This window comes from Mastigoproctus giganteus, chromosome 1 (genome assembly GCF_048544385.1).
Source record: "Mastigoproctus giganteus isolate SK-2022 chromosome 1, ASM4854438v1, whole genome shotgun sequence".
Classification (NCBI taxonomy): domain Eukaryota; kingdom Metazoa; phylum Arthropoda; class Arachnida; order Uropygi; family Thelyphonidae; genus Mastigoproctus; species Mastigoproctus giganteus.
In genome coordinates, this window is record NC_143575.1 from 188,073,089 (window position 1) to 188,097,813 (window position 24,725).

The window sequence follows — 24,725 nt, forward strand, 5'->3', positions numbered from 1 at the left end:
CCCCCGGGGAAGAATAATACGGCCACTACAAATTTTTCTAACGTTGTGGGTTTTTTGAGGGTATAAAAATACTGCAAATAAACTGCCAGCGGTCACGACTGGTCATGGATGAAGTAAGAGTGGCGATGATTGAAAATAATTATGATCTTATATGCTTTCAAGAACCTTATTAATCGACTCAAGTAGGGGGCTTGATTCACAGGGTTATGCGATTCCCGTTGTCCCTCAGAATTGTTCATTCTATAGAAACCCCTCCTAAAACTGCAATAGCAATATGCCATTATGAATTAGTAATGCCAACCATCTCGGGAGCGTGTACAGACACTGTAACTTGTCTTTTGATCTGGACTCCAATTATTACTTTTGATCTAGTGTCTCTGCATTGCTCTCTGTCAGCAGATATTCAAACGTCCTTACATCAGCTGGATCGTATATGCACAAAATTTGCTTCAGGGAATTTAATTATATGCGCTGATTTAAATGCCAAATCATCTTTTTGACACAGCAGAATTTCAGACAACAGAGAGTCTGCTGTGGAAGATTTAATATTGTCTTACAATTTAGTAGTTCAAAATTTGCCAAACAGACCTTACACATTCTCATCCTTAAATGGAACATCAAACATTGATGGTTTGGTTTCTTAATGCAGTAAGTTCTGAAGTCCACCAGGGTACAGATGGGCGTCTGGATTGTTTACGTTTAGCAGAGTAGCTCATAGCAAGGAATAAGTGTGGCTGAACATAGTTTGAATATTCTATGGCAGATAAGGAATTTAAAGTAGAAGCCACCTCAGGACGGAAGAACAAATTTAGAAAATTTCTAAACTTGTCCCATTTAATTTTTATCATGGAATATCTTCTTAAGTCCACCAGTTGTAGATCCGCATTTCTAACTGTGGGTTTGATACTGAATACTATAGCATTATGATCACTATTAATAAGTGATGGTAAAATAATCCAATTAGTTATCTGACCGTCCAGTTTAACAGAGGTGATAGTTGCTAGGAAAACTTACCAACGAAACAGGCACGTGGCAGACACTGATGTCCAGAGATTGAAACAACAATACAGTGATCTAAAGAAAAGGCTACATAAAGCCGTCGCAGATGCAAAAATTGAATGTTGGCAAAACTTTGTTCGTAACACGGGAAACACCGAACCGTGGGGTCTAGTGTACAAGATTTCCAGGAACAAGTTAATCTCTGGAGACATATATAACACTGTTATAGTGGACTTACAAGAAACTACCGACTGGTACTCTACTGTTGATACTATTGTAAATAAGCTTTTTCCTCAAGACAATCCAGAAGATGATTCTCCCGAACAAGCAGAAATTAGGAGAGACAATCAACAATATATTGGAACATGTGACGTCAATCCTTTTATTCTTGTTGAACTAGGAACAGCTGTTTCCAAACTAAACAGTAAGAAATGTCCAGGGATGGATCTGATAGGAAACCAGATAATTGTCAAATTTTATGAACTATTTCCCAATATCCTCCTCAATCTCATGAACAAGTGTTATATCGAGGGAGTCTTTCCAAGAGTGTGGAAGATTGCCCTACTTAAAGTATTACATAAGCCTGGGAAGTCGACATCTAATCCCAGGGTATGCAGACCAATCTCCCTATTGGCAAACTTGGGGAAACTTTTTAAAAGGCTACTCTCTTCAAGAATACAAAAAAACGTTACAGGATAACCATCTATGTACAAATAATCAGTTAGGGTTTAAAAAAGGTTCTTCAACAGAAGATGCCATTGCCATCCTCAAGAACTATGCAGAAAACTCCCAAGCTAAGTATGTGTTGGCAGTGTTCATTGACTTTGAGGGGGCTTTTGACACGGTAAGGTGGGAGAGTGCCCTTGTGTCACTGTGCTTGGGAGGATGTGACAACTATACTTATAGAATCATCAGGTCCTACTTCCAAGACATATACATCAGAATTTGTGCAAAACACCTAGTGTATTCAGCTACCGTTTCCAGAGGATGCCCTCAGGTGTCGGTACTGGGGCCTCTCCTCTGGAACGCAGTCTTAGATCAGTGGATGACAAAATACCACGAGGAGGTTATGAAAATTGTTTACGCCGACGACTTAGTAATTGTTGTTGAGAGCCGTTCGAGGAGGATACTCGAGGAAAAAATGCAAATTATATTAAATGATCTATTTGTATGGACCAAACTTAACAAACTAAACATATCACCAACAAAGACCAAATTTATGACCTTCAAAGCTCCTAAGATCTTGATAGACAACTCTCAAATCCCATATGTATCACAAAACAAATATTTAGGCATGCTAATCGATGATAAATTTAGCTTTCTGCCACATGTATGTAAACTTAGAGATAAAATAAGGAATTTTACTGCCTCAATAATAAGAATATCAAGGAAAGAATGGGGACTTAGTAAAAGGATTTTGTTTTTATATTATAAAACAATATTTCTGCCAATAGTCTCATATGCTGCAACCATTTGGTATCACAGAGTCATAACGGTTAAAATGAAAATAAAACTTATTTCTCTTCAAAGAGCCATGTTATTATCTATTTTAAATTCCCCTAGAACTGTATCAAACAATGCATTACAAGTCTTAGCAGGAACCATTCCCCTGGATCTGTATATCGTATTCAAGGGGATGACAGATCGGCTTAGGAAAGATTTGGCTTCGGAACTAATGGGAATAACATGTGATCCAGTGAACGAGGTCAAACAAGAAAGAAAAGATTGTGGGAACATCTGACATCTGTGTGGCAGGATCGGTGGAATGCCAGCGAACATGAAATAGTTACGAGGCAATTTATAGCCAAAGTGGACTTTTCTGCCGTCAAGGAAAGAAATCTTTGGTTTGCTCCTTCGATCAATAAAACATACCTATTAACGGGACATGGCTCCCTCAGAACCAAGATACACGACCGTGGAATTGAGCCAGACCCTTACTGCACTTGTGGGGGGTGTGGAAACTTGGTCTCATGTTTTATTTGATTGCCCACAGTATCTTCAGGTACGTTTACAGTTGTTTAGCAGTGTATCCGATCTGACAGAAGATAACATAAGTCCTTTGGTAGAAAGCTGTAGGAATTTTAATGCTTTACAGACATTTTCAGTGACTGTTTTTAAAAGAAGACTAGAAATAGGATTCCTTCACCCTCGAGGAAATAAGATGTAGGATGTACAGATGAATTATTAAAGTCCCAGTGGTCTTCTCCGTTCTGTGCCAGCATGTCTTAAAACTCTTCTTCATGTGGTTCTCTTCTAGTTGCTGAAGACTTCTAATTATTCTTTTTCCCGAGAGCCTAACTTGTGTATGATTTGGAATTCCAATGACAGTCCATAGGTAAGAAGATGGAGTATTTTCACTTACAAAAGTTCTCGTTGTGAAAAACACGTTTCATTAAGTCATGTAGATTTCAAGTGTATGTATGCGGTAGTTCATATCTATATGGCCACAAATCTAGATGTCACTTAAGACCACACAAGGTATAACTCCAAAAGTTTCAGAAGAAGTTATGCTTGTAAACTATGTTTCCCTCTAGTTCCTTAGTTTTGCATTTCAGATATCACGCCCCAGAACCAATCAACATTCTTATGAGAATCCTGTTAACACCCTGTATATCTTCCCATTAGAGTTCTATCGAAGCATACGATGTGCAGCTTCCAACCAGCTGAGAACCGGGGAAGACTACTGGAACTGACTTCTTTCTTGAATGAAATCAAACTGGATAGTTCAACTTGTGACTTCATTTGAAAATCAGAAAATGTACTGAGAATAATTGAACTGTGGTTAAAAAAAATTAAAAATAGGACTAGGAAATCATGTATATATGTTAATATAATTGTTACAATTGTTTTGCTACAACATCCTCCTAGCCTTGGAGTGGTTGGTCTTGGTGATTCGGGACCAAAATTACCTATCTCCTAAAAACAGGAGTGTTTTATCTAAATACTCAGACCATAATGTGTATAACTAATGGGTTTTTTTTTTTGCTGGCTCTCGGGTAGGGGCAACCCGGGAGCAGGATTGCAGGCACTTGCCAGTATTGCACTCCCTCTGGCGGGTGCGAGATTTTCGGTGGTAATAACACCGGTACAGGAGGACTGTTGCCCCAGGCCCGGTGCTAGGGATGGGCACCAAGCAGCAGCTGCCCATACGTTGACTGCACCCTGGTGGCGTAATAGCCTGACACAAACAAAACAACATATTAATATTGCACACCTACACTGACACTTTTCAGGCCCATTATGCAGAGTTTCCGCACCACCTATTTATTGACTGGTCACGGGGCCTTTACAGCCAAGCTGGCAGCGCTGGGGATTGAGGTGGATCCGAGATGTGCCTGTGGGGAGCTTGAGTGCTGGGAGCACATTATGTATGATTGCACCCATTATGAGGACCTCAGGTGCAGACTGATCACTGCAATACACTACCTCCCCAAGAACTTGGAATCACATCTATTGGACTCACTTGAGGAATACAGGGAGCTAAAGGAATATGCCCAAAAACTATTTGGTAGGCGTAAAACATTGATAGCCATCTACCGAAGATAAAAAAAAAAAAAAAAAAAACACAGAACATGCGTGGAGAGGACTCAAGGAGAACCTCGCCCAGGAACCTGCTTACTACTAATCATTTAAAACCAGCGATCGCAAGAATAACCCCATGGAGCTGCGGATCTTCCCATGATGAAGAGAACCACAGCCATAGCTAACAGACCAACAATGGACCTGACCAGTGTTCATAGCTGAGGAAAAATATGGCTACCAATGACAGAGAAGACCAACGAAGATAGAGAAACTCCAAGTTGCTGCCTCAACGGAGCCATATTGGCTCTATGCTCTGCACTCTTTTGTGCAGTGCAATTCTTTTACTCCCACACCCGGCAGGGGAGGGAGGTGACGGCTTGCTGTCGCCTCTCTTCCCTGCCACACCATTTCTTCCCACTGGTGGGGCATGGGCATGCCTCACTGAAAAAATTGGGGGTCACCTACCCTATCGACCCTCTTCTTCCTATTTCACCCACCAGCCTTCATTCTCCCCTCCCAGCACTTTTTCTTGCACAGCGTATAGCCCTACACGTCCAAATTTAAATACACCAAAAAATTTCGCCCAACCTTTTAGGCACTTCAGAAACAGGCTTTCAGCGCAAACCCCATATTAGTGCTTTAATGTAAGTGATTTAAAATCAACCGCGGTCGTTCCAATTTTATTTTAGGTCCTAGCCACTAAAATCCCAGGAAAGTAAGTGGCAGGACCTGCCAGAGTACAATTGACTCAATGGTACCACCCGGCTAGCCTCCACGTGGCGAGGTATGGACAACGTCTGGTCCCATTAGGGGCCTGGCGGCCAATAAGCCGGATAAACAATGGGCACAACATATAATACTACTCATGACCCACACACTTCTAAATCTCTGGCTTTGACAGGGTACTGTCACCGATACATAGAACATTCGCGGAGATGGGAGAAATCCCAGGAGCCGCTAGACCCTCAATATACCTCATACCTCATACCTCATACCCTAACAGGACATGCTGCCTTTAAGGCTAAACTTACAGCCCTGGGCATTACAGATGACCCTACTTGCTGCTGTGGAGAGTTGGAGAGCTGGCACCACCTCATGCATGAATGCCAGCTTTATGATGACCTCCGCTGCCAACTCATCACTCGGATCACTTTTTTGCCCAGAAATAGAGAATAACACCTCCTGGATGGGAGACAGGAATATATTGCCTTCTCAAAGTTCGCTGAAGCCCTGTACAGAAGAAGACGGGACCTGAATGCACATTAGCCACATAATGGCTAGAAGCCAAAATGTGCATAACACCAAAGATGGACTACTAAGCAACCATGAAGATAGACAAAAAATCTGAATGAAGGACGAATAGCAGCTGTTCTGGCGGCCTGAGCCAAGCACTAGCCTGGCTCTCCTTTAATATCCCTTCCTGGCAGGACGAGATGACCAGTCGCCTCGCCCCCTGCTACCCCACCTTTCCTTCTGGTGAGGCATGGGCATGCCTCACTGACCACCTGGGGGAATCTCTTCTGTGTCCCCCATACTTCTGCCTTTTCCCCCAACCTTCTTCCTCCCCTCCCCCACTCTATCTATACACAACGCGAGCGCCCTACACACTAAATTTAATCTAGCAAAAAAATAATCTTCGCCCAGTCTCGGCCTAATTATCCTACGCAATGCCCTACTCCTGCCATATGAATGCATGCACACGTGCTGTATGCAAACATCCAAAGTAATTACGATTGCATGGATGCGTATATATTATGTATCACTGTTGTGTATATGTGCATATATGTGTATGTGTACATAAGTTTTTTTTTTTTTTTTTTTTTTTAAGGTCCTAGCTGCCGAAATCTCAGGAAATTAAGCGGCAGGACCTGCCAGAGTAAATCTTAGTCTACTGGTGTTTCCTGGTCTGCCTCCACGGGGCGAAGGTGGGGCAACGCTGGGCTCCAGCAGGGGTCCAGCGGCTAAATGACCAGATGAACAACGGTACACGACATTACACAGGTACAATACCCACACACTTTTAAACCTCTGGCATTCCCAGGAAACTGGTACACCCACAAAGAAAGCAACGCGGAGATGGGGGAAACTCCTGGGCCGCATGACAACAATATACCTTACACCTTACACCTTACACCATAACAGGGTACAAAGGTGGAGCTGGGATAAGGCCTAGGAGCTACCCCGATATAAGAACACACACGCAAACACACACAGTACCTTGGTTACCTACCATGATATAGAATGGATATATATATATATATACAGGGTGATTCACTACCATTGCGACAAACTTGCAGGAGGTGTAGGGGGCACAAAGACGAATCGGAATCACATAGCATTGGAGGGTCCGAAATGCCTTCGTCATGCGGTAGAGGACGTTGAACGGGAGGTCGCGAGAACAGCGGTCCCCCTGGAAGTCAGCATTCGCGAACCGTTTCTGTTGAAGTAACCAATTAGCAAAAGTCCTCCGGAGTGGATAATCCGCAGGTTCCAATGATTGGACGCGTTGCAGATGGTATGAACTCATTTGGTTTGTTGACAGTATCCTCCATACAGTGGATTGGGACATACCCAATCGTTGGCCTATCGCTCGAGTTCTCGTACTCGGATTGCCTTCTGCAAGACGTAGGACCTTCTCCTCATTGTCTAGCGTCCTCGTCGTTCGCTCTCGATTCATGGTACCGCTGGTGAAACAACCAGTCTCACGTAACCTTCTGTGCACACGTGCGAAAATCGTATGATGAGGAGCACGCCTGTGCGGGAAACGTTCCTGGTACAAGCGCAGAGCGGCGCGCCCGTTACAGTTTCGCTGCCCCACCGCGAGGTGCATATGGGCCAGTTCAACGTTTGAATACTCGTCCATCCTACTGCCTCGGGAACCGGTTCGCAAATGCTGACTTCCAGCGGGATCGCTGTTCACGCGACCTCCCGTTCAACGTCTTCTACCACATGACGAAGGCATTTCGGACCCTGCAATGCTATGTGATTCGGATTCGTCTTTGTGCCCCCTACCCATGCAAGCTTGTCGCCCTGGTAGTGAATCACTCTGTATATGATAATGTTTATAAAACTGTATAAAATCTTATATATAAATTGTTTATATCATGAGAATGTACATAAAATTGTGTGTGTAAATAAATGGAAAAAAAATGCCATGGTGTGTCTTCTCTGCCCATCTTTCTAGCTTCGTTTGTGCCTCCTAGTTGGGTGGACTCCTCGCTTAGGTTGAATGGGGCATACAGCTTGTCTATCATGCTTTTGGCCTGGTGGAGTGCTGCTGTGTGTTTCTGGAAGTAATCCTTAAGGTTAACTATCGCACAATGAGGTCTATCAGGGCCCCCTTCTTCCTGGGCAATTGTCAGTGTCTCCACGGCAAATTTTGGGTGGTGTTGGCGGCTCTTGGTCATCATTGTCTTTGACTTTCTCATGCTATCCTCCAGCTCAGTGTTAGTACAATCTATGACCCCGAAGGTGTATGTTAGCACTGGGATTGCATAGGTGTTTATGGCTTTAACTCTGTTCCCTCTGTTGAGCTTTGCTTTCAGCAGCCTTCTGAGTATCTGAATGTATTTTTCGGTCAGGCAGGCGTTAATTTCCTTGTGCTGTAACTGCTGAGCCTGTATCGTCCCCAAGTTGTTGTAGGCCTCTTCCTCTGCCACGGCTTCGATCGCTTTTCCAGTGTGCAGCTGGTAGTTTCGGTTGACTAATTTTCTCTGGTGCAATCCGTGGGTCTTGCATTTGTCTAGAACAAATTCCATCCTAATATCATTGCCGAATTCTTCGGTGATCTGGAGTAGTTGTTGGAGTTGCATCTCGGTTGCTGCATAGTGTTTGATGTCATCCATGTACATCAGGTGGGTGAGGGTGTAGAGGTTCTTTCTTCCTTCTTTGAGGTTATATCCATACTTGCTATTGTTGAGCATGGTGTATAGCGGGTTAAGTTCTGAACAAAACCACAACGGCCACAGGCCATCTCCCTGAAAGATTCCTCTCCTAATGGGGCTTGACCTGGTTGTGATGTTTTCGACCTTGATTCTGGTACTCCATTTCGCCATCGTTTCTTCTAGGAAGTTTGTCACTATCGGATTGACTTTGTAGATGTTCGGCGCGTCCATTAGCCAGCTATGAAGCACGGAGTCGAAGGCCTTGCGGTAATCGATGTAGGCTTTGTACATGTTGCGACGCTTCTTGTAGGCTTTTTCTATAACCGGTGCAACTATGGTTGGTGAATTGCTCCTTGCATTCTTTGCTCATCCGCTTGCATCCTTTCTGTTGTTCGGCCATTATGTTCTGGCTCTCCAAGTGGTCTGATGTCTTCCTGGTTATGCAGCTGTTCAGAATCTTGTACATTGTTGGGAGGCAGGTGATTGGCCTATATTTCGCCAGGTTTCTGGTATCTTCATCTTTAGGCTTCAGATATGTGATTCCTTGATTAAGAATCTTAGAGATTGTCTCTCGCTGCCCTATCATTCGGGTGAATTGCTCTTCCAGGTGCTTATGCATTCAAGTCAGCTTCTTGTACCAGTAGTTGTGGGCGTTATCTATTGCTGTAGTTCGCCAGTTGTGAGAGTGCTTGATAGTCTGTTTTACTTCTTCTTCCCGAATCTCCCACCCTCTCATTTCTTGGACGTCCTTGGTTTTCTTGCGTTCTACTTCTATCCAAGGGCTTGGCTGTAATGTCTTACTTCCCTGCTCCAAATGTTTCCCCAAAACTCCTCAATCGTCTTCTACTCAGGTGCTCCATTCCCCCCCCTTGCTGCATAGTGTTTGATTTTTCCGTCTTCTCGGAGATGCCTGTAGAAGCCTCTTTGGTCCTCATCGAAGATTTGGTTGTTTATTTTCCTCTGGGAGCTCTCTTTATATCGTCGTAGTCTCTTGCTAAGTGCAAGGAGGTTCTGCATCAATGTGTCCAAGTACTCTCCTATTCTCTGATTTTTGGCCCATGTTTTCGTATAGTTGTCTACCAGATGTCAATAAAACTTTCCCCAGATCCCCACCATGGTTTTCCCCAAGCATATGCACAACGTTTTTACTTAATGATCACGGCTCTATAATTGCTATACTCGCCGCTCTCGGCATCACAGAGGGCCCAACATGTACCTGCGGGGGCTCGAGAGCTGGCATCACCTTGTCCACGCCGCCAGCTATATGAAGATATAACCTTCGTTTTATCTTCATTACGAAGATCAGAAATATTCCAACGGATTTGTCTACTTGGGTAGCACAGTGGTATCGTCACCGTCCTCCATACACCGCGTTGAAAAGGCCCGGGTTCGAATCCCGTCGATGACGTGAGGAACTTTAATGGGCTTTTTTTCACTACGTGGCTGAGTTAGTCGGTCTTAAGCGTAGATAGGAAGGTTTTTTTTCCCAGAAACTGGGGTTTTTCGTCCAGCAAAACAGGCAAATCGACCACAGAACACACGCAATTTACAGAAATAACACATCAACGGGTATATGTAATCATTTACGGGAGACGCTAATACAATAATAATAAAATATTCCAAACGATCAACAATATTAGACATACAGGATGAATACTGTGCCTTCTCTTGCTTTGCAAAGGATCTCTTCACAAGACAAAGAACCCTCCTGGCACAACAAATTCCTTTAATATCTTCTAGACTTGAACAAGATGAACCACACTAGCGAAAGATATAACCGCTGAACCAAGATGCCCGTCAGTAAAACAGAACATTTGTAATAGTAGAACTGTAAGAAGAATAATTCTTGACCCCTCCAAAGAAACCTGCTGAAATCGAAAACCGCTAATTTGGACTTTATCAACTGGAATGACAACACCAAAGGCCTTTTGGCAACCTACACCTGTGCTCCCTTGCACGGTGCCTTCTTTACCACTTCCTGGTAAAGAAGGCACCGTGCCCATGTCCCACCAGAAAGGACAGGCCCATGTCCCACCAGAAACCTTCCTTCTGGTGGGACATGGGCCTGTCCCTCTGTTAAATGCAGGGATCAATCACTCTATAGAAGTTGGTAGTACCCCTTACTACCAACTTCTAGCCCCTAGTCTTCAGTCTCCCCATCCACCCTGTCTACTTCTCACAGCGTATATCCCACACAGTAGAAACTTAAAAGTACTAAAATTCGGTTCGCCCAATTTTTCGGCATTATACACCTTTCTGCGTATAACCCCTACAGAGTCTTCATTTTGTTTTTAGGCCCTTGCCATTGAAATCCGAGGAAATTAGGTGGCAATGCGTTAAAATTATGTGCTGATATGCCTGGTCTGCCTCCATGGGGCAAAGTGTGGGCTACGTTGGGTCCCATTAAGGGTTCAGCGGTTAAATGACCAGATGAACAACGGTACAGAACACTACACTGGACAATATCCATACACTTTTAAATCACTGGCACTTACAGTGTACTCTATCACACCACAATGTAAACTCGCGGTGATGGGAGTAACTGTTTGACTCTCAACCCACTGAACACTGAACTGTGGACGCTGTCTCTCTCGAGGATTCTCTTCACTTTTCGAATTAATTTCTTACTCCTATTGCCCCATTGGTACTGAGTCAACTGGCCTATCTTGACTCTTAATTCTACCATCTTCTGCTGAAGTCTTCTTTCCCAAGCTGGTGGTTCCTTCTTCTTTCCGTTCTTCTGCTGCTGGCCTCTCGCTTCTCCTCCATTAATCCTCGTGGCTGCTACCGCACCATAATACACGGCTGTGTGGATGGCCTCCAGTGTTGCACCATTGCTGTCGAGGTAATGCGATATTATGTGTCGATTCAGGTGGTTTGTGACACTCCACAAGGTTCTATTCGGCCTCTGCTTCGGTATTACGTGAGTCTTTGCGGGTCCATTCCTTCGAATTCTGTTAGGGCCCCTCTCCAGCTCGTCCTCTATTCTGGACATCATGACCTCGTCTCTTTCCACTTCAGCTGCTGTGGGTTGTATTTCTTCATGCTCTTTCTCCTCTGGTTCGGTGGAGGTAATATTCTTCCTCCTTTGGTTCGGTATTCTTTATCCTTTGTAGTTGATCGCTCACATCCTGTTTGATTTTTTCCAAGATTGCAGGAGCTCTCAGGTTCTTCGTGACGATGGTCCTTCTCTGGTCCGCTATTCGCCGTTCGGTGACCTGAATATCCCGGATTCGTTCCAGCCACATGGTATGTAATTTCGCCCTGTAAGTTTTCATATCGGTCTCTAGCTTCGTTATTTTGTAGTACGCTTGCATGATGTACGTATTGATTTCGATGCTCCACTTCATGAGTTGGCGTTTTCTCCCTTCCTGGGTTGTCACTAGCGCAGTTGCGCAGGAAGCATTTCCAGCTGTTGGAGCTGATGGTCTTGCCCTTCTCTTTTGATAGCCATACGGGGCACTGCGCCACTCGTTCCACTCTCTTCCTTGGGAGACAGTCTGATTTTTCGAACCGACCCCTCTGCCAAAGGCCTGAACATGAGTGACTCTATCCTGTTCCATACTCGATGCAGTTTGATTAATATTTCTATGCGACATCATCCCTCTGTGGAGGTGGACCTGCTAACTTCGGCTTATATGCAGTGGTAGCTCTCGGAAGGGAAGTGACGCCAGATGGCGCCACAATCTGCCTTAGCCGCTACTCCGACCTTGGGGTAGGTCTAAGTAGGTCTTGGGGCGGCTAAGGCAGTTGCTCCAAGGTCCCTTGGAGCAACTTTCACAATGTTCATTTATTTATTAGTTTTTATTGCTATTAATTAATTAATTATTATTATTTAATTTTTATTACTATTATTATACCGATCTCCCAACGTGATGGAGCCGCGTTCGCTTCCGCCAAAGTGGTACTTGAACCCGGGTCCATCAGTCTGGTTATTATTATTATTAGCCATATGATGTTTTGTTATTTGGTTTTTAGGAGCATTAGCAACTAAGGCCATATTGCTCCGGTAATATGCGGTGGTCATTCCCTGACCTTTCCGCATCCTCCGAATTTTGTGGTGACGGGCTCGACCCCGGTGTAATCAAGAAGCGTGTGCTACGCACTGCTGCTCCTTCCCACCTGGCTACGGAGGCGCCTACTATATGGTGCAGTGAAGCCTGAGGCTTATACTGCGCCAAGCAAAAAAAAAAAAAATTCTCAAGTACCCCGAGAAAGAGAGAGTGAGAGTCAGAAGTAGAGGGCATCACCAAGAAAGAGATGTATGATGATGATATCCAGCTCAGGACCCTGGGTGTGCCAAGCCCATACTAACCAGATGTGAGCCCCTGGGATTTTCTTCTGTAATCCTTTTGGGCTCTTCCATGTTCACCTTTTGTTCGCCCTTTTCTTGAAAAAGTGTTCATTGCTGACATTTCTCGAGAGTCTGCAAATTTCACGTATTGCGCCTCTTTCATTTTTTTCATCATTTCTAAAATAATGATATAGTGAGTTTTCTGTTCATCTAGAAGTCTCTCTCAATTTCGGTGACATTTCTTCAATCTCTTCTTCATCATAACTCAATGTTGGTGCATAAATCATTATATCGTTTAGTTTATACCTCTCAGAAATCCTGAGAAGCAGTCTTGACTCCCTTGGTGATGTACTTTGGAATTCCAAAATTTTGTTTTTAATATATTTATGGACCAGAAAGCCAATTCCACTTTCACTCTTTTTACTGTTTCCATTGGTGTACAGCAAATTTCCACTTGATAAACTTATAATTGATTCATTTCTTCTTGTTTCAGCCAAACCTGTGATGTTCCAATTCACATTTTCTAATTCATTTTTCAACTCTAATGTGCTATCTTCACAGATGAGCAACCTTACGTTGTAATAGGCCAAATTCAGTTTTCGTGTGGCAGCCTGGTCGTACCTGGTCGTCGCTTCCATTCTGATCTTCTCACCAGTGAAGTTACTACCGTAAGAGAGGAAGTGAAAACCGCTGGGGATTGAGGGCCATTTGTTTCGTCGTGTTGTCATGTGCTGGAGGGTTTGATCTTTTCCTCTTCACGCTGACCAGGCATCTTGAAGGGAACCTACTGTGTATATTTAGTATATATAACCAATAAGATAACAACATTTAAAAGTAATTTATTTTTTTAAACCGTAGTCATAAATGCTGACAGTCTGGAATATAGGCGGCATAAAGTCACTGGGTTCTTTATTGAATAAAAAATATTTTTTTGTAGTTGATGAGACTACAGAGTAGTTAGTGTCTCTGCGATCAACATGTGGTCATTTTACGTTCTTATTGCATGTGGTGATTTTATTTTGGAATATTCTTTACGATGTTGTTTTATTTTTTTTATTGGTCCACTCGTTCAGGACTGAAGGAGTTAAAAGTTGGTTAACTCCTTTATCGCGAAGTGATTATTTTTACTTTTTATTTAAACATTTTAACAAGGTTAGTTGGTTTTCATATTATTGTTATGAATTAAATGTATTAGGAAGACGCACCAAGTATACTTTCGTGGTAGTGTCTAGACACTGTTAAGTAAAATAAAAATAATAAAAAAAATTGAGCTTATGTGAGCTCTCATTTATGCAATAAAAATAACATACGGATAGGGGTGACAGCGTGTTTTTTTTTTCTTTCTTTTTTTGAAAAAAAAAAATAATAATGAAGAATAATCGAAGCCATTAAAAAATGAAATACAATATTTTATTATTAATTTGTTTTTAAAACATAGCGTGTTATGCACTAAAGAAAGTACAGGATAGTTTATTTATAACATTTATTCGAAATCTTTATAAATAACTTCTGTCATTAGAAAACTTAAAATTTTAGAAATTTTAATTGGAGGTGACAAAAAATTTTCTTTCTTTAGTCCACTTTGGTTGCATGTTAAAAGTTCGCTCCATATTTGCACTACTATAGTTTGGTGTAGATGACTCATCAACCGTTGAAATACCACCACTTTGCGTATTGGAGGCTTGAAGTGGTGAAACCCATGTTTAGTCTCTAGTGCAAAGTTTCCGGCATCCCCCTCCCCATACTTCTCCTTCAACCCAGGTTTTGATACCTTTCGTGTTTGGGGTTTTCATAATAAATAAAAAATTGACACAGTTTTAATAATTTATACAGAAAAAAAATGTTAACAGAGTCTGTAAAATAATTTGCTCATTTTGTATTAAAAATTTTTGAAACAGTAGTAGTGGCAAAAGATACAAGAAAGCATGCTTCAATAGCATTAACCAAAAAAAAAACAGCATATACACTTCACCCATCCATACTCTCCAAGAATTTGTCTAGTTCTTCTTGAATTTATTCAGACTATCCACTTCCACAACAACAACAGATGGAAGCCTGTTTCAATAGCACTGGTCGATACGTGAAATGTTATGAAGATGAAAATACCCAATCTTGACTAATATTATGCTGCTGAGCATGAAAATCACATTAAAATTTGTCAGTTGGCTTGGGTTTTCGAATTAAAGTTGGGTCTCATATCAGCGAATTATTCTATTATCAACTATGGCTCTAGGCAAAACGCATGGTAACACTGCAGTTTCAGTACCACAATGCTCTTATCACGATTGGCAACTGTTGCCTTGCTCTGCATCACATGATAAGTTGTCACCTCAAATGCGTCTTCAACTCTATTGCAGCAATCCTCGAATATGGCTGGGTACTGGGTGATTTGTTCTCAGTTAACAGTTGTTTCCTGTGAGATTCCTACTTTTTTGCACATTAAAAAAAAGTGTTGTGTAAGATTAATATGCCTGGTAATTGTGTGAATAATCCAGATGACTTCTGTTATATATGTGGAGAGATCACATTAGCTTTAAGAAAGCATCCCTTAACTTGAGCCATAAAAGAGGCCTGCTTCTTGTACTTTGGGTGAAAAGTAGGCGACCAGGAAAAGAACTGAGCTCCACACATATGTTGCACTACCTGTTCATCAAAACTCAACACGTGGGTGAATCAAAAGAGACATTTTATGCCTTTCCCAAGATATGGAGGGAGTCAACAAATCATGTCACAGACCGTTACTTCTGTATGGTGCCTCCTATTAGGGGCTCCTCCGTAGCCAGGTGGGAAGGAGCAGCAGTGCGCAGCACACGCTTCTTGATTATACCGGGGTTCGAGCCCGTCACCACCAAATACGGAGGATGCGGAAAGGTCAAGGAATGTCCACCGCATATCCTGGAGCAATATGGCCTTAGTTGCTAATGCTCCTAAAAACCAACCAAACAAACCTCCTATTAGAAAAGGGATGACAATCAAAAAGTGGACAGTGACGTACCCAAATATCCCATATGAAATTCGTCCCATACTTCACCTATTCCTGAATCATCAGACCATTTTTCTGTACCTTCTGATCAAGATGAAGATACTGATGAACATCAACTTGATATACACAAAGAAGTGCAGCAGCTGTCTTTATCAAGGGATCCACTATTTTGTCCAAACCCTTATCCTTCTGAACTACATAAGATCACAGAAAGTGAGCTTAATGACTTCATCAGAGATCTCAAACTGCTGGAGAAAAAGGCAGAGCTTTTGGCCTTGAGGCTAGAACAATGCAATCTTCTAGATCTTTCTGTAAAAATGACATTTCGTGCTCGAAATAAAGACTATGATAAATTCTATCAAACAGAAGGTGAACTCACTCTTTGTAAAGATGTTGATGGTCTAATGGCAGCAATGAACATGTGGCACGTTCCCGAAGAATGGCAACTATTTATAGATGCTTCTAAGGTTAGCCTTAAGGCTGTGTTATTACACAATGGACATATGCTGTCTTCAATACTTCTTGCATATGCTGTCCATAAAAAAGAAACATGCAAACATGGAGAACATCCTCTTAGGTGTACACTATCAGAAGTATTAGTGGCAGATTTGTGGTGATTTAAAGGTAATCAGGATTTTATTAGGACTTCCAAAGGGTTACACTAAGTATTGTTGCTTTCTCTGCGAGTGGAATAGTCGTGTCAAGGATATGCACTACAAGAAGAGGAGTTGGTCTCAATGAAAATCATTAACACCTGGACTGAAGAACGTATCCAAATAAAGTTTTGCTTCCACCACTCCACATCAAACTGGGGCTCATGGAAAATTTCTTGAAGGCTTTAGAAGTGAACAGTCCTGCATTCACACACTTGCAAGAGAAATTCCCAATACTTAGTACACAGAAGATTAAGGAAGGCATTTTCATTGGTCCACAAATAAGGTAACTTTTCAAAGGCGAACAGTTCAAATGTGCCCTTAGTGATAGCGAGAAATCAGTGTGGAAAGCCTTTTGAAATGTTTCGAGCAGTTTTCTAGGATATATTAAAGCCGGCAACTACAGGCAGCTTGTGGAAGATCTCATTACTTCTTACAAGAAACTGGGGTGCATCATGTCATTGAAGATGCTTTCTTGCACTTACACCTGTATTTCTTCCCACAAAACTGTGGTGCCCTCATCGATGAACATGGTGAGCACTTCCATGAAGACATCACAGCGATGGAACAAAGATACAAAAGCAAATGTAGTGTTGCCATGTTAGCTGATTATTGTTGGATGGTGAAAAGGAATGCCTCCTAAGCTGACTACAAGTGAAAGCCAAAAAGGCCCTGTGTTTGATATAGGTATGTTTGTGGCTACACCTTACTGTCATATAAATAAAAAAATATCTTGTATAAATATAAAAAAAAAACCTACTTTTTTCGAAAAAAAAAGAGCCAATCTGCCATTTTAAGCACTATTTCTGTGTTTAGCACCCCAAAATCTGTAAAGTAAACTTACTTTCATGCCTGTAACAAGATATGACCCAAAATTTGTTGTTCAGTGTAATCAGCCACCTGCTGGTGAAGGGAAACTTCTGCACATTCATCCTGCAACCATCCTGCCTCGACTTGAATTTATGACCCCTCATGAGGGTGGTCTCAGCAAGAGGAAGAATGCCATTGACATTTAGCCTACTCTCCCAACAGGTGCCTAGTCTTCAGACACTGCAATTTTCAGAAATGAAGCTTTTCTAGATAAGAGTGCCCTTTTGTTTCCTTTCTGCAGAGAAGGGCAACCAATCTGGTTGCCCTTCTCTGCATCGATTTGAGTAGATCTGCATCCCTTCTAAAGTGAGACCTCCAGACCTGTATACAGTACTCAAGGTGCAGTCTAACCATGGCCTTTTATAAGAGGATAGTCACCTCCTTATCCTTGTTATCAAAGTTTCTCTATATTATTGACAAAACCCCATGGGTTGTCCCGACAGCATGTCTGCACTGCTCAGAGAATTTCATATTTGACTGAACAATTACTCCCAAGTCTTTTTCATTTTCTACTACACTGAGTGTAGTATCACACAGTTAATAAGTTACTCTGGGGTTACTGCTAACCATGTGGTAGTACATTGCATTTGTCAATGTTAAACTTCATCTGCTATGTCTCAGCCTGTCAACGTAATTTTTCTAGATCTTGTTGCAGTAGCATACCATCATTACTGTTGTTAACCACCTTACGAATCTGCAAATTTAGACATTAAGGCTGATATATCTTCATCATTATCATTAATAAATATTGAAAACAACAATGGGTCCAGCACTGAACTAACACACATTAGTCCACAAAGAGCAGTGCCCATTGATAACCACTATCATCTTCCATTTAACCATCCCTTTCTCCATAGCAGTAATTTGCCCTTAATGCCACATTGCTCCAGTTTGTACAACAGTCTTGTATGTGCAACATTATCAAAAGCTTTTGTGAAATCCAAGTATATGATGTCAAAATTATTTTTTGCATCCAGTTTCTTAATTCACTGCATCACAGTAACCTATCAGATTGGTTTGACAAGACCACTCCTTCACCACATCATAGTAACATATCAGGTTGGTTAGACAAGACTGCCCCTTAAAAAATGCATTCTGTGACTACAGCATAATAGCATTACTTCTTTAACCAGTGACTATTATTTTCCCTGGAACAGACATTAATCACATTTTGATCCCCCTTTATAAAAAATTGGGAATACATTCTCACATCACCAGTCCATTGAGATCTCCCCTGAATCCAAGGATGTTCTCATAATTATGTCTAAGGGTTTGCTTACCTCCTTTTCTACCTTCCTTAATATAATTGGATAGATTCCATTCACCCAAGGCACCTTTTTTATGTTCAGCTTCAACAATTTCTCTTCCACTTTCCTACCCATTATTACAAAGTCATTTAGCTCCCTGTTAGAGTTTGATAAACTTCTGGTATTCCCTCCCCTAAAGAATTCAAAATTATTTTTTGCATCCAGTTCCTTAGTTCACTGCATCAGTAACCTATCAGAATTATACTCTTGTGTAAATGTAGATGCAGAATACTTATTCAATTTGTCAGCAACCTGAGGAGGGTCATAAGCAATTAACCCATTGACATCGTGACCCAATGTGATTAAACCCCTTTCTTCTAATGTTTATATAAGTATTTGCTGTAGAATTATATAAGTATTTGCTCAAAGAAGTATTTGCTGCTTTTCTTTGTATTCTTTGTCAGAGACTTCTTATAATCTGCCTTAGCTTGCCTACCCTCCTTTGTGACTTGATTACAGACTAATTTTATATCTACCATAGGCCTCTGTATCACCTGATAATTTATATGTATCCCATGCACTTCTCTGCTGCGTGTCTCAAATGTTCATCTGACATCCATTTAGGTCAGTATTTCTTTGTTGGTACAAAAAGCTTAGTAGTTTCTATGATTACTTTCCCAAATGCTTCTCATTTAGAATTTGCTGTTTGTAACATAATTACTTGTTCCTATAGAATTTAAAAACTGTCTGAGGCCTCTGTAGTCTTCCTTACGAAAGCAAACACCTTTCCCTTTACCCTTGACAGTAGTTATGTCTAATTAAATTCCACATTAGTACACTGTGATAGCTGCCATCCAGTGGGTCTTTTACCTGCAGATTCTTAATGCATGAAGAATCACTGCTAATAACCATATCAAGAGTATTGCTTCCTGTTATTGCCTCTCTAACATACTGCTTTATAAAACAGTTATCAAAGAAATATACAAAAGTCTTGCGAGTGTTTGAGTAACCAAACCCAAATTCCAGTCATCTAGAAAGTTAAAATCATTCGTAAGATATTCTGATTTGCTGGCCCACTCTATTTTCCCTTATAGCAGTTTGCTAAAGTCATCACAATTATTAGATCAATAACAGACTCCTATTCTCAATTTTGTTTTTTCCAGTGCTTATATTACACCAAACTGACTCAACTTTGCACTTGTCACCCATGTCGACTGGATGCACTACCTTAGATTTAATATGCTTCTTAACTAAGAGCATAGCCCCTCCACCCTTCGTGCCCTGTCTGTCCTTCCTATATGCATTGTACTTCCTCAGTGGTGAGCTGTGAATATGTTAACAATGGGCTCGCAGTTTTAGCGACTTTCTACTGAGTAAATTTGATCGGTCATGGAAGTGACATCATCCATGGCTTCTACTAGAGGCGCTTCCCACGTTTGCACCACTAGTAGTGTGATCAAAAGGTGTGACACATTTTTCATGACCGGTACGATATCTCGAGTCACTGGCGGATTTAGGGGGTGGTCAGATGCGGCTTATTACCCCCTTAACTATGTGTATAAGTGAATGTGTAAAACATTCCTAGGTCTATCTGAAAAAAAAACAAAACATAAAAACCTGGTTGTCATGCCTCGCCTTACGATGATAATTGGATAAGACAGTGTCTGGAGTTCTAACTTTTTAGAATTTTTGAATAGTATGACATCACAATCATGCTTCTTGAAGTTACTACTGCAGTAAGTATGATTGCAACAATACAAATATTTGTCAACAATTTCTTTTTTCGTTTTGCATTTTCGTTACATTCCATTGTTAGGTGCCCCTAACAGCTGCGTATGTTGCTTCAACTACAAGATCAGTACATCAATCGGTGCTATTTTACAGAGATATTTAAATACGTTGCACTTGCAAGTATACATTTCTTACTTTAGTTCATAAATCCATTGTATTTTGTCTTCCAGAAATTATGAAAATCTGTGAATGATCAATAAAATATTTACAATAAAAAATCTCTTTTATTTCTTAATCGATATATACAAATCAAAATACCTAAAAGAAACAAGAAGGATGTTTCGCATAAACAATCTACTGCGCATGCTCATCACACGCACAACTTTTTTATTCGTCTTTTTTTTAACAACTAGGGAAATATAATGGATACATATTTTTTCTTGATAAAATTTTAATATTGTGAATAAAAAATAACACGAAATATTTCCCATATCACAAATAACATAAAAACTATCACAAAGCATTCCACAATATAAAACCAAATATTACATAAAAAACAAACTTTTTAGAAAAAAAAGTACACAAAAAATCACAGATTACATGAAAAAAAATTATTTCATAAATATTCAAGAAAATTTTATTCTAAAAATTTCCATATAGAATTTACTCCTTTATTAATATTTGTTGTTGATCTTCTGCTTTGCTCAATAGCTGAGCAATGATTACAGAGGAATGATTTGACGTAACGATTCAGATCAAATGGAAGCAATGGTTTTCCATTTAGATGTATGGTCATCTATGTGTTTAATTGTCACAATATTATTCATTACGCTGAAAGCTCACTCAGCTTCAGCACTGCTAATCACAATGGTTTCAAAGATATTTCTGGCTTTTTTAATTGAAAAGGGAATTTCACTCGATTTTAAAGATAAACTGTCTTTGACAAAATCTGTAAAATCATTAATTTTTATTTCATATTTTATCAGAAAACTTAAATTTCTTATTCAGTTTTCACCGTCTTGTAACAGAGACAAAAATTCTTTCACATTCCACGATTTTGGGTAGCATATGTTTAAAATTTCTTTTAATGGTATCATTCTTTTCTTTATTTCATTTAAAATCACCCTGTTGCATTAATAACTTATCCTTTAAGGATAAAACAATGCATTTAATAACTTGCCACGAGGTAATTTTTTTACTTTCGATTTTGATTCCTTCGAATTATTTCAACTTCAACATGCTCTCAATTTTAGCTTCATAATTTCTTTTAGAATTTTTCAAATTAGCAATAGCATTGATAGTTCGAATAATTAATTTATATGCTTTTACCATTGTGATTCTGTAAAGCTTCTAATAGGTAAGAGAGCTCCTGCAGGATGTCGATCATAGTGCTAAATGGTTAAGAAATTCCAAAGTCGATTTAATAATCCGGAATATTTAACTTCTGATTCAAAATGTTTGCACAACGCAGGATAATTCCCCCAACCCACAATTGCTGTCCGCAAACTACAAGCTGCTCATCGTGGCCTGAACACTATCGATCTTTATAGTCTCCACATCAAGTTCTTTAGTAATCATCCTTAATTCGCACTAGTTTTTTGGAGATTGGTGATAGTTTTTTTTTTTTTTTTTTAATTATTGCCTGTATGCCATTATATTTTAGAACATTTTCTACACAGTGAAAGGCTCGACAAAGTTTCAAAATCTGCCAACATTTCACCTTCATAAAGTTTATATAATATCTTAGTTGCCTCAATCCCCCCCCCCCGCTACTTTGCTACTCTCACTAGTTCTTTGAATACAGTGCAAAATGTCGGAATCACACGGATATTCAGCTACTGTGACCATATAAACATAGACAGGAGAAATTTACTGGAAGGCAAGGATCACTCACTTCTCTGAAAAACATATGCCCATTTGTCGGAGTAAAGGGGACCCACAACATAGGTTGACCACCAGAGGCTATAATCCGTGTTGAGAATCTTCTTAATCCTCTGACTGGCTATGGAAAGCATGTTGATTAGCACGACTTCTCGGTATATGACTGCAGAGGTTTTACAGACACCACTAACATTGTGAAATGGCAATCCCTTTCACCCTTAATTCACACTTTCTAATTACATAAATTGCCTAAAGGCCAGAGGTGAGAACAATGCATACACAGTTGTCTCTCCTGATCCGTTCATTACATGGGAATTTTCTTCGTTCAACAGAAACTATTTAAATTTAATTACCAAGGGGAATCAAAAAAATTCGCTATAAAGAAGTTCGTTAAGCAGAGGTCTGACTGTAATTAAATCAAAAATAAAGCAATTTTAAAATACATAACCTATCGATTGCACCATTAAAATGCTGGGAATGGGGCCCTGCTCGCCCCATCATAATTTCTGCTCTGGATACTCAATAATTGCATTCAGGATTTCATTTGTAAAATAAATGATCATCTCAACAATGAGCTCGCAGATTTTCAAAAAAAATAACAATGGGCTCTCTTGAGCCCGTGAGCCCACTATAGCTCACCACTGTACTCCCCATATTCAAATTCAGAATCACTTATGTCTGAGTGATGCTATGTCTCTGCTATCCCTACAATGTCTGCATTTGATGACTTAATCAGTACTTCAGACTCATCAAATTTATTTACAGTGCTCCTAGCATTAGTGTACATGCAACCATACATGCATGTACACTAATGCAGCATGTTCTTACTCTTAGTAACCCTAACACAGCCCATGTATTTACTTGTTTCATGAGGATCAGGAACCACAGCGGGGTCTGAAATCTCCAACGCCTTGCTTATCAGGCTACTGCATGTTCCAGTAGAAGCAGTGCAAGAATCACTTTCACTTCTGCCTTCATCTCTAGTTAATCGATTAGTGTATACCCAGATTGCTTCTCATGGTAAACTACTACGTTGCAAAATTAAACAGTATTTTTCATCATCAATAGGAATTACCTTTGATTCAATGTACATAATTAAGATTCTGCTTTCTTCCATTCTGAAATGTTATTTAGTTTCATCCAGTGAAAACATTCACATTCTTCCATTTGTTCTGTCCACATTCTAAAATAATCATAGAATATTTTGTAACAGCTTAACTGTTCACTGCTTCCTCACAAAAATGTGACTTCAGATTTTTAATCCACTCAGAGGGCAAACCACTCCACTTTTATAACTTTTTCTTGCAACTTGACAGAAGAAATACTGAATATTTTTGTCAAGCAACCTTCAGTAGAGGCTGATTAATTTCAGTCACAGTGAGGAGAAAGCCCAAAAATGTCTGTGTCCTCTTCAATCCAGATTGACTTAGTCCTGTGATTTTCACTCCTGGGTTAGAAAAGTTGGCAGTGGAGTTGTTAAGACATTCAATTTAAATACATTCATTTTGATATAAAATCAATTTTTATGTTAAAAGATATTTCTTGGCTAAATGCCTAAGAGTATGAAGGAGTTTACGCATGGGTAATGCACCCACATCATTTCTACTACCAAGGTAGTTTTAATACATCGTTTTATTATATCTCATATTGTGAATACCTTCAAAATAAGTTGCCATGCTATTGCGCTACCTCAAATAAGTAATGTTTCACCTATGGAGAAGACTTGTTACTTTTCTCAGCAGATACCACCTCCCAGATGGCACCATTTTGAAGTTTATTGACCTCTCATTGGCAGGTTGACAGGTACCCTGTCGTTGCAATAATGACAACCCAGTTATGAAGTATAACTCCACAATATGAGAGATGACTGATGGTATGCGTGGTTTAATCTAAAAGATATTTCTTGGCTAAATGCCTAAGAGTATGAAGGAGTTTACTTATGCATGGGTAACGTACACACACCAATTATACTACCAAGGTAGTTTTTAATGCATCCTTTTAATTATATCTCATATTGTGAATACCTTCACAATGAGTTGCCATGGTATTGCACTACCTTGCATAAGTAATGCTTCACCTATGGAGAAGACTTGTTACTTATTCTTGGCAGATACCACCACCCAGACAGCACCGTTTTGAAGCTTATTGGCTTCTCATTGGTGGGTGGATGTGTGTGCATTACCCATGCATAAGTAAACTCCTTCATAAATTTATTCTCTTTAGCAGTGCTCTTTTTTTCAACACGTTCAACACGTTCCAATATCTTGAAAGGTAAAATCTCCCATATAAGTCATTCTGATTTACTGCTCTGCTCTATTTGTCTGTATAGTTTTTGTTATACTCATCACAGTCATTAGGTCTATAACATACTCCTACTCTCATTCTTGTTTTTCCAGTGCTTATGTCACACTAAACTGACTCAGCATTACACTTGCCCCCTTATGGACCTCATTGGTCCATAAGGTGCATTAACTGTAAATCAAAGATGGTGCATTATTGAAGATCATGCAAAATTAACTGACTCATCATGGGGATCTTGTAGGAAGACATTGCAGAAAGGATTGACTCTTTTTGGATTGTTGCCATGGAATATCTGGTTGTGGTCTTCAAGAAAGAACTGCTCAATCTATTCCTTTGCTTTGGAGAATCTGTTACCTGACA

The 24,725-nt window shown here is 40.3% G+C and overlaps 1 protein-coding gene across 1 annotated transcript in view; it reads left to right on the forward strand.

The window, feature by feature from the left end:
- Nucleotides 1–24,725, forward strand: part of S2P (membrane-bound transcription factor site-2 protease) — a 168,744-nt gene that overhangs the window by 1,668 nt on the left and 142,351 nt on the right. The window contains exon 2 of the mRNA XM_090390136.1: nt 1,229–1,423. Coding sequence (XP_090246262.1) covers nt 1,229–1,423 — 195 coding nt within the window. The remainder of the gene's footprint in view (nt 1–1,228; nt 1,424–24,725) is intronic.